The 17,916-nt window shown below is 48.0% G+C and overlaps 1 protein-coding gene and 2 non-coding genes across 3 annotated transcripts in view; 1 reads left to right on the top strand and 2 right to left on the bottom strand.

Moving 5' to 3' along the window:
- The first annotated feature begins 3,038 nt into the window (after nt 1-3,038).
- The window catches only part of LOC139239972 (gastrula zinc finger protein XlCGF7.1-like), a 120,977-nt gene continuing 106,099 nt past the window's right edge, over nt 3,039-17,916 (top strand). The window contains exons 1-3 of the mRNA XM_070868428.1: nt 3,039-3,136; nt 4,579-4,855; nt 4,950-5,103. Coding sequence (XP_070724529.1) covers nt 3,039-3,136; nt 4,579-4,855; nt 4,950-5,103 — 529 coding nt within the window. The remainder of the gene's footprint in view (nt 3,137-4,578; nt 4,856-4,949; nt 5,104-17,916) is intronic.
- Nucleotides 15,114-15,187, bottom strand: trnai-aau (transfer RNA isoleucine (anticodon AAU)). Its single transcript has one exon. It is a non-coding gene; the product is annotated as a tRNA-Ile (tRNA).
- On the bottom strand, nt 16,771-16,842 carry trnae-uuc (transfer RNA glutamic acid (anticodon UUC)). Its single transcript has one exon. It is a non-coding gene; the product is annotated as a tRNA-Glu (tRNA).

Genomic DNA, 17,916 nt, shown 5'->3' with positions numbered 1-17,916 from the left:
GTCTTGCTTTCAGCACATTGCTGTGGATTTTTGTCTTTGCCACCTGAGTGTTTAGCATCACCTGGCTGGAGCTGAGAAAGGACAATCTGGGGGGGAGGATCTTACAGGGGGAACAGAACTTCAGCCTGGACACAGTCCTTCAGGGCCAGACTGAGAGGGGCAAGCAGCACTTTAGTCTTTCTCATCTCTCTTCACTGACAGCAAAGTTGCCATGAGGATTAATCCTGACATGTGTATGGTCCAGATGATACCACTTAAGGGTGATTATAGAGATGGGATGGGCGCTCTGTGAGCCTCTTGCCCATATCTACAACAGCACAGTAGAGTCATGGGTTGTTCCCTGAGAATAGAAGGCAGCACATGTCGTTCCTATTTACCAAATTGGGGACAAATCTGAGCCAGGGAATAAACACCCATCAACGTGACCTCGATCACCAGGAAGATGCTCGAATATATCATGAGAGATGCTGTTTTCATGGGGAAAGTGAAGGGGCTATTAAAAGTACTGAACATGGCTTCCTCAAAATAAGGTCACATCTTACAAACTAGCTCGAGTTAGTGAAGAAATAGTTAGGTTGGTGGATGGGGGAATCTGGTTGACATTGACTACCTTCGGGCTGTCAAACTCATTTTCTATGGTAAGCCTGATCTGATATCCTGGCACTTGGCGTGGGCCACATTAAGCAAAAGCAATTAAAATAGGAATAAATGAAGATAACTATATCAGAATTTCCATTTAGATTTTATTTACTGGTGCTGCTCCCGATTCCTGCCACCTCTTAGCTTGAGCATTGGTGAACTGACCCTGCTCAAACCATAACCACAAGGATATTGGTGCATTGTTCTGCTTGTGACACAAGGCTGTGTCACTGTCACACACAGGTAGTGTTTCCTTGATTCACATCTCCATACAAAGACCAGCTCTTTACACATACCTTTTCTACACAATTGCAGTAGGCATGAGCAAGGACCTGAAGCTTATAAAAGACACATTTCAATACAACAAATGTTACACTGGGAGAAATGTTCAGTTAGAACATGAAATAGGAGCAGGAGTAGGATATTTGGACCCTCGAGCCTGCTCTGCCATTTAAGAAGATCATCGCTGATCTACCCGCTCCGCATAACCCTTTACTCCCTTATCACTCAAAAATCTGTCCATCTCTGCATTAATTATATTCAAAGAACCAGCCTCGACAGCTTTCTGAGGCAGAGGATTCCATAGATTTACAACCCTCAGAGAAGAAATTCCTCATCTCCGTTTCAAATGGGTGGCCACTTATTCTAAGATATGTCCCATAGTTTTAGTTTCCCCTGAGTTGAAATATCCTTCCTGCATCCACCTTCTCAAGCCCCCTCATTATCTTATAAGTTTCGTTAAGATCACCTCTCATTCTTCTGAGCTCCAATGTGGATAGGCCCAACCTACTCAATTTATCTTCATAAATCAACCCCCTCATCTCTGGAATCAATGTAGTGAACTTTCTCTGAACAGCCTCCAATGCAAGTATATCCACCCTTAAATATGGAGACCAAAATACGAAGTCCATTACAGGCAAAATGCCAACCAAACCAGCAGCACACTGGCAACTGAACAGTGTCTCAGCGGCCCACAGGCTTTTCTTAAATCGATTTGCTGAGTGGATATAAATTTAAACCAGGTTTGCAGGCGTGATGCTCTATTCACATATTAAAGGTGGAAGAGATGCTGTGGGACACATGCTAAGTCCAGTAGCTGAAAGTGATTAACAGACTGGGCTTAGTTTTTAGTCATCCCGGGCGTGTTACCAATACCAGCAAAATCGAAGCCCATGAATAACATGGACAGTGGCAGCATGGATTTGAAAGTGGCTAAGTGACACAAACAGAGTAGTGGTGAACGGTTGTTTTTCTGACTGGAGGAAGTGGTGTTCCCCAGGAGTCGTTACTGAGTATACTGCTTTTCTTGATCTATATTAATGACTTAGACTTGGGTGTACAGGGCACAATTTCCAAACTTGCAGATGAAACAAAACTTGGAAGGATCGTGAACACTGAGGAGGATAGTGATAGACTTCAGAAAGAAATATAGGCTGGTGGAATGGGCAGACATGTGGCAGCCTAAATTTAACATGGAAGAGTTAAAAGTGATACATTTTGTTCAGAAGAGGAGAGGCAATATAAACTAAAGGGTACAATTTTAAAGGGGTGCGTGAACAGAGAGACCCAGGAGTATATGTGCACCAATCACTGAAGGTGGCAGCACAGGTTGAGAAAGCGATTGCAAAGACTTCCGGGATCCTAGGCTTCATGAATAGAGGTATAGAAGTGTGGATATTATGATCGTCTTGCATACAATATTGTTTCGGTCTCAATTGGAGGATTGTGTCCAATTCTGGGCACCGCATTTTAGTAATTATGTGAAGGCTTTGGCGAGGATGCAGAAAAGATTTACGAGAATGATTCCAGGGATGAGAGACTTCATTTACGTGGATAGTCTGGAGAAGCTGGGGTTGTTCTCCTCAGAACAGAGAATATTGCGAGGAGATTTGACAGAGGTGTTCAAAATCATGAGGGGTCTGGATAGAGTCGATAGAAACTGTGCCCATTGGCAGTAGGGCCGAGAACCAGAGGACATAAATTTAAGATGATTAGCAAAAGAACCAAAGGCAACATAAGAAAAATATTTTTTACATAGCTAGTGGTTAGGATCTGGAATGCACTGCCTGAAACGATGGTGGAGGCAGACTCATTCACGGCTTTCGAAAGGGAATTAGATAAGTACCAGAAAGAGAGAAATCTGCAGGGCTATGGGGAAAGGGAGGGGGAGTGGGATTAGCTGAATCTTTTGCAGATAGCCAGCATGGGCTCAATGGGCCAAATGGCCTCCTTCCGAGCTATAACCGTCTCTGATTCTAAGATGATGAAAAATCTGTTGCCCAGGATGCTCCATCTCCCGGGCACTGGGACCGAGTTGGGAGCAGAGACCCTGAAGGCCCACCCACTCTGTTCCTGAACCAAGATGGCCGCGCATGAACCCTGACCCCGCCCTGCGCAAGATGGCGGCCAGTGACCCCGCTCACCTGGCACTGTCGGCTCTAATTCGGGGCCTGATGCCAACACCGGATGTTGACAGAGCTTCCCAGCCCACCCATGGGTCCTAATCCTGCCCTGCGGCCACAATCCCCTCCTGTTTCCCGGAACTGTCTGTCCGACCGAAGTCTGCCTCCACTGCCTGCGCAGACAGTGAGGGAGATGCAGACTCGGCCCTGCCCACTGGGGGCCGCAAGCCCCGCCTGCTGAGCCAACCCCGCCCCTCGCACACTCCGATTGGTTGAAGGACCAACCGCCTGGTCGGTCCTCCAGCCCTGCACTGCGCTCTTCGCTCTTCCTATTGGTCGCGAGGCACGTCAATCTTTCGGGCATTGTGAGCTGAGCATGCGCGGTGGGTGAGAGATGGCCGGGAGGGAAGGAGGGAGTGGCCCAGAGTGGTGGCCCAGAGAAAACACTCGGCATCATCCGCTTTACACACCCGCTGTGGGCCTTAGGCACCGAACAAGAACCGCGGGCAGATGCCTCCGACCTGAAACATTTCCATGAAAGTACCTGTTCCCGGAGGAGCGTGAGATTCCGGTGGGGAGGCCTTCTCTTCCCGCAGTGCAAAGCGCGCTCCCCTCCTCCAGGTTCCCACGCAGGAGATACAGTCACGTGTGACTGCTCAACCAATCAGGTAAAGTATTCTCAATTAACAGTAACGGGATCTCCCTATCCGAATTCTCATTGCTGTTAATTGAGAAAAACAACAAACACAATAAAACCAAATAAAAAATTATAAACACACCGTAATGAAATTAAAGTTAATAAATATATTAGGGAAAAAAACATTTGCAAGTTTTTAAAAAGGTTTTTTAAATTATGGTTTAAAATAATCTAGTGGGCAGGGTTTATAAAAAAAAATAAAGTTTTTTTTTTAATGTTATTTTCTATCTTTTAAGTGTGTTTTAAAACACTTACACATGTAAAAGTAGGCTATGCTCCTGTTTTTATCTGGTGCAAGAGGTTTGAGGACATTTGCTGGGCAAGATATGGGTAAATCCTGCAATCTTGCACATGCAAATGTCCTCGCTCCCGATATGCGTTGGATCTGTCAAGCGCATTGTGTGCTGGAAACCGGCTTTTGCGATGCCTTCCCGGGTCCTTGCACACTCCGTATGGATCCGGGGAGGCCGGGATTTCCAGGCCAATGTTGTGAATTTATATCCTGGACTTTTGATGGCTTTTATAAACTCCTGTTACAGGCTGTGAGAAGGGCAGCATTTCCAGACTGTACACTGAAACCCAACATCACATTAAGGTCTGACAGAGTCCCTCCATTCACCAGGGCCCCAATATCATCGGCCTTTGAATGTGGAAGATTAAACGTTTGTCGTGTTTGTGGGAAAAGATTTCAAACATCAGTGTGACGGGAAAAGTACCGAGACTCTCCCACACACACACACACACACACACACACACACGAGTGAGAGTGTTCCAGTCTACTGCCTGTGGAAAGAGCTTTAATCAGTTACACAATCTGAAAAAACATCGCACCATTGACAGCGGGGAGAAACCGTACACGTGTATTGTGTGTGGACGAGACTTCAACTGTTCGTCCAACCTGGAGAGACACAAAGACACCCGCACCACGGAGAAACCGTGGAAATATGGGGACTGTAGGAAGAGATTCAATTACCCGTCCCAGCTGGAAATTCATCGACGCATTCACACTCGGGAGAGGCTGTTCAGTTGCTCTTACTGTCTGAAGACTTCCAAAAAAATCATCGTACCTGCGAAACACCAGCAAATTTATACCAGGGAGAAGCCGTTCACCTGCTCAGTGTTGGAAGGGATTTTCTCAATCCAACCACACCCTGGCACACCAGCGAGTTCACACTGGCGAGTGATCGTTTCTGTGCTCTAACTCTGCAAAGACATTTGCTCACTCACCCAACCTACTGAAATACCAGCGAGTTCACACCATGGAAAGGACATTCACCTGCTCCGTATGTGGGAAGGGATTCACTCGTTCATCTAACTTGCTGACCCACAAGCGAGTTCACCCTGGAAAAAGCCGTCTCCTGCTCGGTGTGTGGGATGAGATTCACTCAGTCATCCAACCTCAGAACACACCAGCTTGTTCACACCGATAAAATACACTTTTAAATGTTCTGACTGTGGGAGAAGCTTTCAAAGCACAAAGAATCTGCTGACACACCACTGAATTCACACTGGGGAGAGACCGTTCACCTGCCGTGAGTGTGCAAAGGGATTCACTAAATTTTCCAACGGGCTGACACACCAGCGAGTTCACAAGTGATTCAGGGGTTGGATTCTGCTGTTACTGTTAATCATATCCAGGCTTCAACCATGTTCATTCGGGCAGTTGGGGTTTGGTAAAGCTGATGTGAGTAATCCCTATAACTGTGCTGGAGTATAATCTGTATCAATGTCAAATAAATCAGGTTTGTTCACACACACTCAGTGTGTCGAGTCCTTGATGTCTCGACACTAAGACGAGCTGATTGAGCACTTGTTACAAACTGTGTGGAATCCATTTCAGAACTGAGTTCCCACAACTTTTTAAAAGATGGATCTGCAAGATGTCCAAGTCTGACAGGAAGTAAATGTTTCTCATATCACAGGATCCAGTCCAACCATCCAGGAAAGTGAGTCCCTGTAATATTGGATTTTAACCTATGGGAAATATTCTGATAATCTGTTATTGTCACAGGGCAAAGCAGCATTGTTGGTTTAACATCAATTTAGTCAAACTCAATCGGCAATCCAATCTCCAAAGGGGATTATCTCCTTAAAGCTGATGGTATCGGCAGTTCTGAATCTCATTTCTCACTGTGAGGTGTCAGAATGAGAAGCTTTAACAACAACTGATGTTTCACAAATGGATTTCTCACCAGACCAAAGGATATTGGTGGAGTTTAATGGGCTATTTGTGTCACTGGGCTACAGGAGGCTATTTTTAACAGAAGGAAAGCTGGTGACAGCAAACAGACAGTTTAACAGCCTGTCCATGGTCCATTCTAACCCCACCTTCTATCTCTCACTATTTATGGACATTGCTGCAGTAATTGCTCCTCTGACATTTTCTCCCTTGTCCCTCCTGCAGCCCTAATACACGGTCCTACATAACATCTCTCCCTACATCCTCACTGTGCTGGAATCCACAATAGTCTCCCCATCTGCTCCTTGTTCTCTACCTGGATCCTAAAACTACTGAACTAAGTCTGCCCCTCCTGAAGTCTACAGGCTGTAACACTGAAGCTTGGTGTCCCTCAGTCCTGTCTGCTTGATTTATCTACCCTTCTCTCCTCCTCTTTCCCCCTTGGTTATGTTCCACAATCTGGGCCCTGGCCCTTCTCCGGGGATTCTAAAGAGAGTAAACTTCCCTCTGCACTGTTCCAACAAACACTCGCAGGGCAGGTACAGCACGGGTTAGATACAGAGTAAAGCTCCCTCTACACTGTCCCAACAAACACTCCAAGGGCAGGTACAGCACGGGTTAGATACAGAGTAAAGCTCCCTCTACACTGTCCCATGAAACACTTACAGGGCAGGTACAGCACGGGTTAGATACATAGAAACATAGAAAATAGGTGCAGGAGTAGGCCATTCGGCCCTTCTAGCCTGCACCGCCATTCAATGAGTTCATGGCTGAACATTCAACTTCAGTACCCCATTCCTGCTTTCTCGCCATACCCCTTGATCCCCCTAGCAGTAAGGACCTCATCTAACTCCTTTTTGAATATATTTAGTGAATTGGCCTCAACAACTTTCTGTGGTAGAGAATTCCACAGGTTCACCACTCTCTGGGTGAAGAAGTTCCTCCGCATCTCGGTCCTAAATGGCGTACCCCTTATCCTTAGACTGTGACCCCTGGTTCTGGACTTCCCCAACATTGGGAACATTCTTCCTGCATCTAACCTGTCTAACCCCGTCAGAATTTTATATGTTTCTATGAGGTCCCCTCTCATTCTTCTGAACTCCAGTGAATACAAGCCCAGTTGATCCAGTCTTTCTTGATAGGTCAGTCCCGCCATCCCGGGAATCAGTCTGGTGAACCTTCGCTGCACTCCCTCAATAGCAAGAATGTCCTTCCTCAGGTTAGGAGACCAAAACTGTACACAATACTCCAGGTGTGGCCTCACCAATGCCCTGTACAACTGTAGCAACACCTCCCTGCCCCTGTACTCAAATCCCCTTGCTATGAAGGCCAACATGCCATTTGCTTTCTTAACCGCCTGCTGCACCTGCATGCCAACCTTCAATGACTGATGTACCATGACACCCAGGTCTCTTTGCACCTCCCCTTTTCCTAATCTGTCACCATTCAGATAATAGTCTGTCTCTCTGTTTTTACCACCAAAGTGGATAACCTCACATTTATCCACATAAAGCTCCCTCTCCACAGCCCATCAAACACTCCCAGGGCAGATACAGCACGGGTTAGATACAGAGTAAAGCTCCCTCTACACTATGCCATCAAACATTCTCAAGACATTTACAGATACAGAGTAAAGCTTCCTCATCACTGTTCAATCAAACACTCCCGAGCAGGTATAGCTCAGGTTAGATACAGAGTAAAGCTCCCTCTAAACTGTCCCATCAAACAGGCCCAGGGCAGGTAGAGCATGGGATGGATGCTGATGTGAGCATTGAGGTTGGGTGTCACTGGTGCTGACCTGTTGTGTTTGCAAAATCACAAATTGGGGCATACCTGTGTGAAGTAATATGAGAATCCAAAGAAATTCCCTTTGAATGGGCACAGCGAATCTTTCCCTTTAAACAGCAACAGAGACTGTGTGAAACTAAGAAAGAAGCATTAATGCATGATTAAAATGTAAACTGGATGATGGCGCCATTAAATAGCGCTCCACAAGCCGACATCCGACTGAACGGCGACTGCTGAAGCTGTTGGGTCAGAACCAGGGGGCGAGAGCCAATGTTTGAGCCGGGGCGCTGTGCACGGCGATAACATCAGCATCACGGAGCGCAGCAAAGTGAGGCGCAATGTGTTACGGCCTCCTCAAAACTCCCCACAGATTTAGCAGGAGGCGCTGTTCTCACCGAGTCCGGTCACAAACTCATTTAAACCCCGTTATCGCCAGCCAGGGGCACTGACAGGAGACTCAAAGGAGCAAAATTTCACCCCTCTCCCTTTAAACATGGACAGAGATAATGCAAATTGAAACAGGCACAGAGACACCCCAAGTCGCTGGAGAAATACCACCAACGCTGTCTCCGCAAGATCATACACATCCCCTGGGAGGACAGACACACCAACGTCAGTGTACTCGTTCAGACCAACATCCCCAGCATCAAAGTATTGACCACACTCGACCAGCTCTGCTGGGCAGGCCACATTGTCCACATGTTCCACACCAGACTCCCAAAGCAAGTGCTGTACTCGGAACTCCTACACAGCCAGCGAGCCCCAGGTGGGCAGAGGGAACGTTACAAGGACACCCTCAAAGCCTCACTGATAAAATGTAACATCCCCACCGACACCTGGGAGTCCCTGGTCACAGACCGTCCAAAGTGGAGGAAGTGTATCCGGGAGGGTGCTGACCATCGCCGAGAGTGTGCAGAAATCACGCTCAGGCAGCGGAAAGAGTGAGTGATAAACCTGTCCCACCCTCCCTTTCCCTCAACCACTGTCTGTCCCACCTGTGACACACACTCTCATTCCCTTGGACTGTTCAGTCACCTGACAATTCACCTTTACACTGGAAGCAAGTCTTCCTCCATCCCCAGGGACTTCCCACCATGATGATGATGATGATGATGATGATGAAAGAGGCACAGTGATACTGCCCCTTTAAACAGACACAACTATTTTAGAGGAGACACATAAACATTAGGTCAAGTGACCCCCGATCTGGGGGACACTCCAAACATTTTTCAACTGCCCATTTTTTTGGTTTTTTTGGGGGGTTTTTTTTAACTTTTTTTTTTGTTTCCATTTGTGATTTTATTGGGCAATAAAATCATTAATTTTTACAAGTGCCCCCTATAAATGGGAAGGGGGACACTAAAAAAAACCGCCAATTAAAACAAATTAAACTTTAAAACATAAAATCAAATTAAAATTTGGTTGCCGGTGGTGATGATGCACTCCAGTGTCTCCGGCGCCAACATCTCACGGAAGGCCGCGAGCATGCCGGTGGACACCGCGTGCGCCATCTCTAAGGACACCCTGGCGCGGATGTACGCGCAGAAGAGCGGCAGGAAGTCAGGCTGAACGACCCCCCCCCGACCGCCCGCTGCCTCGACCGGTTGATGGCACCCTTGGCCGTGCCCAGGAGCAGTTCTACGAGGATGTCCTCGGAACTACCCGCTCCCCTCCGCACAGGGTGCCCAAAGATCAGGAGTGTGAGACTGAAGTGCAGCCAGAAATTCAGGAGCAGCCCCTTTAAATATTGGAACGGGGGCTGCAACCTCGTACATTCAATAAAAACGTGCAACATGGACTCTTCCAGATCGTAGAAATTGCAGCCGGCCTGGGAGCCCGTGAACTGGCTTAAACATTTGTTGCACGGAACTGCTCCGCGCACCACCCTCCAGGCCAAGTCCGCGATAAACAGTGGGTGGACTCCTGCATAGAGTGCACTCCATCGGGGACCCCCGCCTCCTCCGGACGGCAAGATGGTACGCCATGGCGTGTCCGGACGGCAGGCAAGGATGGCAAAGTTGAGAGTGTGCAGGAGCAGCCCGTACAGGAAACCCCTCCGTGCGGAACTGAAAGGCATGGAGGAGATTTCCTCAAGGCGGCTCAAGTTGTGAGGCGCCGGCTCCTGAGGGAGGTTCCGCGGTTTGGCGCCGATGAGGAATTCCGTCCGGACAGGGGTCAGTTCGGACGGGATCTCCCCACGTGCATGAGCCTCCTCGACACACCTAATGGAGTCAGGGCCCAAAGCTGTTTTTAGCGACTCGATGGCATCGGCCGCGCGGCGGACGTCGGCCGAATTTAGGCGCCGTGCCAGCATGTCTGGCGCCATCCAGCCCGCTCCTCCGCCATCGAGCAGGTCCCTGACCCTGGTCACCTCACCAGCCACAGCCTTTTCGTCCGTCCGCCACCTAAAACCTCGGTCGTGGAGGTACGGATTCCCGAGCAGCGGCTCCTGCAGGACAGCCGCCACTCCAGGCAATGGAGAGCTGCGCTTGGTGGAGACTTTGTTCCAGACCCTGGTGAGTTCCTTGTAAAAGACAGGCAGCTCCTGGACGGCGGTCCTGATGCCCCCGAGCTCAAAAACAGGAGCTGCCGTGCTGCAGGCGGAAGAAATACGTCGCCAACTCACGCCACCTAGGAGGGGGCTCGATGTAAAGGTATCTCTGCAGGGTCTGAAGATGGAAAGTCGCTAGCTGGGTGCTGACGCACACCAACGACTGACCGCCCTCCATAAGCGGGAGACTCAAGACCACGGCAGAGACCCAGTGCTTCCTGTTGTTCCAGAAGAAGTCCACCAGCTTCTTCTGTATCTTGGCGACAAACGCAGGAGGAGGGGTCAAAGTGACCAGCCGGTACCACAGCATAGCGGCCACCAGTAGGTTTAGGACTTGCGCTCGACCCCTGTAGGACAGCACTCGGAGCAGTCCTGTCCAGCATCCTAGGCGAACAGCGACCTTGGCCTCCAGCTCTTGCCAGTTTGCCGGCTAGGCTTCCTCGTTGGGGCGAAGGTTGACTCCCAGATAGAGGAGATGGGTCGTGCTCCAGGAAAAAGGCCTGAGCTCCTCCGGCAGGAAGTCCACCCACCACTGACCCAACAGCAGTCTGGAACATTTCTCCCAGTTGATCCTGGCGGAGGATGCGGCCGAGTAAATCTCCTGGCACTCGCGCTCGCCGGTGACAGGCTTGGACTGAGCGCGGTGATTGGACTCTCCGGCGCACTGTGGGGACCCGCCTCGAGGTTTTTAGTCTTCCTCCGCGCCTTCTTTCCACCCGGACACTCTCTCTCCCCCCTGCCGGAGGCCGTGAAAACAAATGCCTCCGACGATGCCCACGCACCTACGACTCCCGGTACGCGGATGCTACTAGGCGGAGGCGTGGCGGCGGTGCCAGCCTTGGCCGCCTTTGGTGGTTTGGTGGCCTTGGAGGCGGGGCAGTTCTTACGAACGTACCCCACCTCCCTACAGGCATGGCACCGCGTGCCGTCCGATGTCAAGAAGACGCGGTAGGCAGTCCCCTCATGCACCACATTGAATGATCCCTCCGTCGTAACCTCCCGCGCCAGCTGGACAAAGAGCTGGCGGCGGAAGGAGAAGATGTGGCGCAGGCTGCTCTCCCTGAGGCCGAGCGCTATGGGGTTAATCCCTGACTTACCTCCCCCAGTTGGTGTAGGTGAGGGAGGAGGAGCTCAGCGAGAACAAATGGTGGGATGTTTGAGAGAATGACCCTCTGCGCGGTGGCCTCGAGAGGGTCCACCGGCAGGAATGTCCCGCCAACCGTGTGCCCCTTTTCGAGGGCCAGGGACACCACCCGCTCCGACCCCAGCAAGAACAAAGCCTTCCCAGACATTTTGATTCTGCGACAATGGCCGAGGGGCCGACTACCCCAGCTATCGCCCGCAGGCACTCCTCAATGCTCATTGTGGGGTGAGTGTAGTTCTTGACCCCATGTTTCTTCGTTATTAGTCTGAATGGTGGCAGGGCAGCAGGAGGCGCAGGAGGTGCCGTGGCTATGGATGCCGCCTGCGCATAAGTCTTCGCTGGCCCTGTCACCGGCATGGATGGTGTCACCATCACGGGGTCCCTTTAAGGGCTGCACTCACCCCAAAGTCACAGGCCTTAATGGTCTTAACGGCGTCGTTTAATATATGAGCAGAGGGAGCTCTTAAGGAGGCACACCTCTCCCCCAGTTAACGATTTGGGGAGGGGCCTTGCTCCCTCTGCTCAGTTGTCTTAATTTGTTTAGTTAAAGAGGAAAGGGGCTCTCAGAGAGAGAGAGGGGAGAGACAGAGAGAGTGACAGAGTGAGAGAGCGAGGGGGTGGGAAAGAGGGAAGATGTGAGGGCAACTCTCCCCTCACAGCAATGAGCAGCTGTTGCTGGGATGTACCTCCCAGATGGTGAACGGACAAAGTCTTAAGAATCGTCTTCGGGTGGGGGGAGAAGATGTCTTCACCTGGGGCAACTGGAGCCACCCAGGCACAGTATTCCAAACGATGTTAATTGGGGTGATTAACAAATCTTCAGCCAGGTAGCTCCAGCTATCCCAGGCTAGGCAATGGGGGAGGGGTGCTTCAGTGGTGTGTGGGGCCTAGTTTTTAGCAAGACCCCCACACACACACAACACCGCAATGTTCCGGGCCTCAAATACATCTACTTTCCTCCCCTCACCGATAAAACAAAGTCTTTATGGAAATGCACCAGTACACCCATCTGTCAAAGATTGTAGAATCTCCCTCCTTCCACACTGGATGGATATAGAATTGTTCTTTTCCCGCTCTATCCAACTCTCTCTAGTACTGGTAAAGATGCAGTTTTCTGCCCTCCTCCTCTCCCTCTGGATGGTGAATTGTAGTAAGCCCCTTCCTCCACTTCCTGGGCTGGTTCTCAGGGTTCACAGGTCTACAGGCATTTGCCTTTTGCCCATCTCAAGGCGACAGAACCGTTCTGTCTGTCTGTTCCTACTTATGAGCATTTACGGGAACAGGCCTCCGGTTCATCGTTTATCAGCAAACCAAGAAACACAAATAAACAGAAAAATGTGCCTCTCCACCCCGTCGGCAAAGAAGCAATGACTTTTTTATTCCAAATAATTCTCAAACCTTGCGATTCTGTGTGGATTTGTTTCATTATAAAGATTTGATTTTGCACGTGAATAAAAACCGAATAAAAATTATGAAAAACACTGGGATCGAACCCGCGACCTTGGCGTTATTAGCACCATGCTCTAACCAACTGAGCTAACTGGCTACAAATTGTGGTAACGTTGCGTGAAAGCTCAGTCTGCGGGGATTGTGTTTCCAATTCACACTGGGTGACAGATTTGCTGCATAAACATTGAACACATCACTTCGCTTAAACATTGTTCACTGTTCATCTACAACACTGCGCAGAGTGTAAATAGAACGTAACAGAAAAAGAGCGCTATATCTAAAAACAATTCATGTTGAAAATTATTATCACACAACCGCTGAACAGCCCACTGTCCCGATATAAAATCAGCCACTGCCCTGAGAATGAAGGGAACGCGAAATAACCAGAAATTGCTGAAACACGGGATTGAGACAGGAACTATCTGGATCTTCAGTCAAACGCCTTCCCAACTGAACTATTTCGGCCTGGCAGTGAGCGAAGCAAAGTTTTCTCACACCTTTTTGAAAGAACACCTGACCCGGAAGGAATTGCCCCGCCCACTCAGTCCTCATTTCGGGGCAATGGGTTCCAAACACATCTCAGAGCTCAGGTTGTGTTAATGTATAGTATAATGATACCGAAAATCTTAATGCTCATGTTCCGTTATCACTGCCCACGATCCAGGCAGTGGTCTTGTACACGTTGCTAAGTTCAAAATGTGTATTTTTTCGCACTGGCAATGAATTAACTGATATCTGTGCTGTGATCAACTAGTTTTCTTAGGGTGATGTCGTGCAAGAACGTAATGGAAGCCTAATTATAATGGTGATTGTTCTCACACTGCAGTTAAATGTTGGCAAACTTACAGTGTCAATCAGCAATTCTAGTTCCACATGTTGATTTAATGTTCTGCTGAAGTGTTCATAAAGAAACAAAGCATGCACAACAGGTTTGATATCACCGTCTTGAAGACACAGTGAAATATACTGGAGAGTTTACAACTGTTTGAGAACATAAAATGTCAGTAAAATACCCCGTTCTTTTCTCGACACTGATGGGCTGTGAAAGGGAGACCGGCCGAAGTCCCACATAGCCGCACTGACCCCGAGGCAAGTTGAAATTCTAACAGGTTCAGTCCAAAGCAGTGCTATGCTGAAGAGAGATAAGTGTCGCGAATCAAGGAGAGATTTAACAATACTGATGTTGAATGTCGGTTAGATAAATCACTCCATGAATTCACTGCTGGGAAATTCAGAGCTTGTAAATTGCCTGTGAAAGCTAAACATAGACACACAATGAGCCAATGTGCAATATAGGAGGGGCCCAGACCAAATGAATGCTCAGGATAAGTTCTCAGTGCCCATGGCCCAGGCATTCACTGATTCCAGTCTTGCAGACGTCGCTAAGTTTAAAATGCTGAATATTTCCACACTGGCAATGCATTGACAGATGGTAAGCTAGAGTGATGTGCCGCAAAATTGTACACGGAAGACTAAAGTTAGCCATGATTGGCAACATTTACGGTGTCAATCAGCACTTGTTGAGCGAGATCTCCCCATTTACTGCTGACTTTAAAACGAAAGGCACAGAAGTGTATGCTGTATCACTTCAACGAATGATGCGCTGCTGATGGTTGGGGCAGCAAGAGTCCAGTGAGCTGTAAATAAGTTCAGGAACAGCCTCGATGTTCAAACGGCCGAAAATACAAAGTTCCCTGACCAGGAATCGAACCCAGGCCGCAGCGGTGAAAGCGCCAAATCCTAACCACTAGAAGCTGCTACAGATGTGCTTGCCAACACAATCTTTCCTACTTGTTCATTCCAAATTCTCACCACATTCGCGCCAGATAAAACTGTTGGTAGCAAATGGCATTTTTTGTGGAGAACACCAAAGATCTGTCCGCGCATCCACAGCATCACGTGCGGGTAGGCATCCACTGAAATCTTCCATTCTGTCCTTTTCTCGGGATTTTTCACTCTCGGTGCCGGGTGTTATTGTCCTGAACTGCAGCCTTTTGCCCATCTCCAGGCGACAGAACCGTTCTGTCTGTCTGTTCCTATTTTTGAGCATTTACGGGAACAGGCCTCCGGTTCATCGTTTATCAGCAAACCAAGAAACAGAAATAAACAGAAAGATGTGCCTCTCCACCCCGTCGGCAAAGAAGCAATGACTGTTATTCCAAATAATTCCCAACCCTTGGGATTCTGTGTGGATTTGTTTCATTATATAGATTTGATTTTCAACGTGACTAAAAACCGAATAAAAATTATGAAAAACACTGGAATGGCCCATACGGAGATTGAACCCGCGACCTTGGCGTTATTAACACCACGCTCTAACCAACTGAGTTAACTGGCCACAAAGTGTGTTAAAGTTGCGTGAAAGCCAGTCTGAGGGGATTGTGTTTCCGACTCACACTGGATGACATTTTGACTGCATAAACATTGAACACATCACATCGCTTAAAATTTGTTCACTGTTCATCTACAACACTGTGCAGAGTGTAAATAGAACGTAACAGAAAAAGAGCGCTAAATCTAAAAACAATTCATGTTCAAAATTATTATCACGCAACCGCTGAACAGCCCACTGTCCCGATATAAAATCAGCCACTCACCTCAGAATGAAGGGAATGCGAAATAACCAGAAATTGCTGAAACACGGGATTGAACCAGGAACCATCTGGATCTTCAGTCAAACGCCTTCCCAACTGAACTATTTCGGCCTGACAGTGAACAAAGCAAAGTTTTCTCACACCTTTTTGAAAGAAAACCTGACCCCGGAATGAATTGCCCCGCCCACTCAGTCCTCATTTCGGGGCAATGGATCCCAAACGCATCTCGGAGCTGAGGTTGTGTTACTGTAATGGAAAATGATACCGGAAATCTCAATGATCATGTTCCGTTATCACTGCCCACGATCCAGGCAGTGGTCTTGCAAATTTCAAAATGTGTATTCTTTCGCACTGGCAATGAATTGTCTGATATCTGTGCTGTGATCAACTAGGTTTCTTTGGGTGATGTCGTGCAAGAATGTAATGGAAGCCTAATTATAATGGTGATTGTTCTCACACAGCAGTTAAAAGTTGGCAAACGTACAGTGTCAATTAGCAATTCTTCTTCCATATGTTGATTTAATGTTCTGCTGAAGTGTTCATAAAGAAACAAAGCTTGCACAACAGGCTCGATCTCACCGTCTTGAAGACACAGTGAAATATACTGGAGAGTGTATAAGTTTTTGAGAACATAAAATATCAGTAAAATACCCCGTTCTTTTCTCGACACTGGTGGGCTGTGAAAGGTAGACGGGCCGAAGTCCCACTTAGCCGCACTGAACTGAGCCAAGGTGAAATTATAACAGGTTCAGTTCATAGCACTGCTATGCTGAAGAGAGATAAGTGTCGCAAATCAAGGAGAGATTTAACAATACTGATGTTGAATGTCGGTTAGATCAAGCACTCCATGAATTCTCTGCTGGGAAATTCAGAGATTGTAAATCGCCTGTGAACGCTAAACATAGACACACAGTGAGCCAATGTGCAATATAGGAGGGGCCCAGGCCAAATGAATGTTCCGAATAAGTGATCAGTGCCCATGGCCCAGGCATTCACTGATTCCAGTCTTGCACACGTTGCTAAGTTTAAAATGCTGAATATTTCCACACTGGCAATGCATTGACAGATGGTAAGCTAGAGTGATGTGCCGCAAAAATGTACACGCAAGGCTAAAGTTAGCCATGATTGCCAACATTTACGGTTTCAATCAGGACTTGTTGAGCGAGATCTCCACATTTTCTGCTGACTTTAAAACGGAAGGCACAGAAGTGCATGCTGTATCACTACAACGAATGATGCGCTGCTGATGGTTGGGGCAGCAAGAATGCAGTGAGCTGTAAATTTGTTCAGGAACAGCCTTGCAGTTCAAACGGGCGAAAATACAATGTTCCCTGACCGGGAATCCAACCCGGGCCGCAGCGGTGAAAGCGCCGAATCCTAACCACTAGACCACCAGGGAAGCTGCTACACGTTTGCTTGCCAACAAGCAGACCAACACAGTCTTTCCTGCTTGCTCCTTCCAAATTCTCACCACATTCGCGCCAGGTCAAACGGTTCGTAGCAAATGGCACTTTTTGTGGAGAACACAAAAGATTTGTCCGCGCATCGACAGCATCACGTGCGGGTAGGCATCCACTGAAATCTATTTCTTTCTGTCCTTTTCTCGGGATTTTTCACTCTCGGTGCCGGGTGAACATTTCATTTGGTGTTTTTGTCCTGAACTGCAGTCTTTTGCCCATCTCCAGGCGACAGAACCGTTCTGTCTGTCTGTTCCTACTTTTGAGCATTTACGGGAACAGGCCTCCGGTTCATCGTTTATCAGCAAACCAAGAAACACAAATAAACAGAAAGATGTGCCTCTCCACCCCGTCGGCAAAGAAGCAATGACTGTTATTCCAAATAATTCCCAACCCTTGGGATTCTGTGTGGATTTGTTTCATTATAAAGATTTGATTTTTAACGTGACTAAAAAACGAATAAAAATTATGAAAATCACTGGAATGGTCCATAAGGGGATCGAACCCGCGACCTTGCCGTTATTAGCACCACGCTCTAACCCACTAAGCTAACCGGCCACAAATTGTACTAACGTTGCGTGAAAGCTCAGTCTGCGGGGATTGTGTTTCCAACTCACACTGGATGTCAGATTCACTGCATAAACATTGAACACATCACATCGCTTAAACATTGTTCACTGTTCATCTACAACACTGCGCAACGTGTAAATAGAACGTAACAGAAAAAGAGCGCTAAATCTAAAAACAATTCACGTTGAAAATTATTATCACGCAACCGCTGAACAACCCACTGTCCCGATATAAAATCAGCCACTCCCCTTAGAATGAAGGAAACGCGAAATAACCAGAAATTGATGAAACAGGGAATTGAACCAGGAACCATCTGGATCTTCAGTCAAACGCCTTCCCAACTGAACTATTTCGGCCTGACAGTGACCGAATCAAAGTTTTCTCACACCTTTTTGAAAGAAAACCTGACCCCGGAATGAATTGCCCCGCCCACTCAGTCCTCATTT

The sequence above is a fragment of the Pristiophorus japonicus genome, chromosome 29, assembly GCF_044704955.1.
Source record: "Pristiophorus japonicus isolate sPriJap1 chromosome 29, sPriJap1.hap1, whole genome shotgun sequence".
In the NCBI taxonomy this organism is placed as follows: Eukaryota; Metazoa; Chordata; class Chondrichthyes; family Pristiophoridae; genus Pristiophorus; species Pristiophorus japonicus.
Note: the sequence above shows the minus strand (reverse complement) of the source record. Positions and strands in the feature narration are given on the sequence as shown.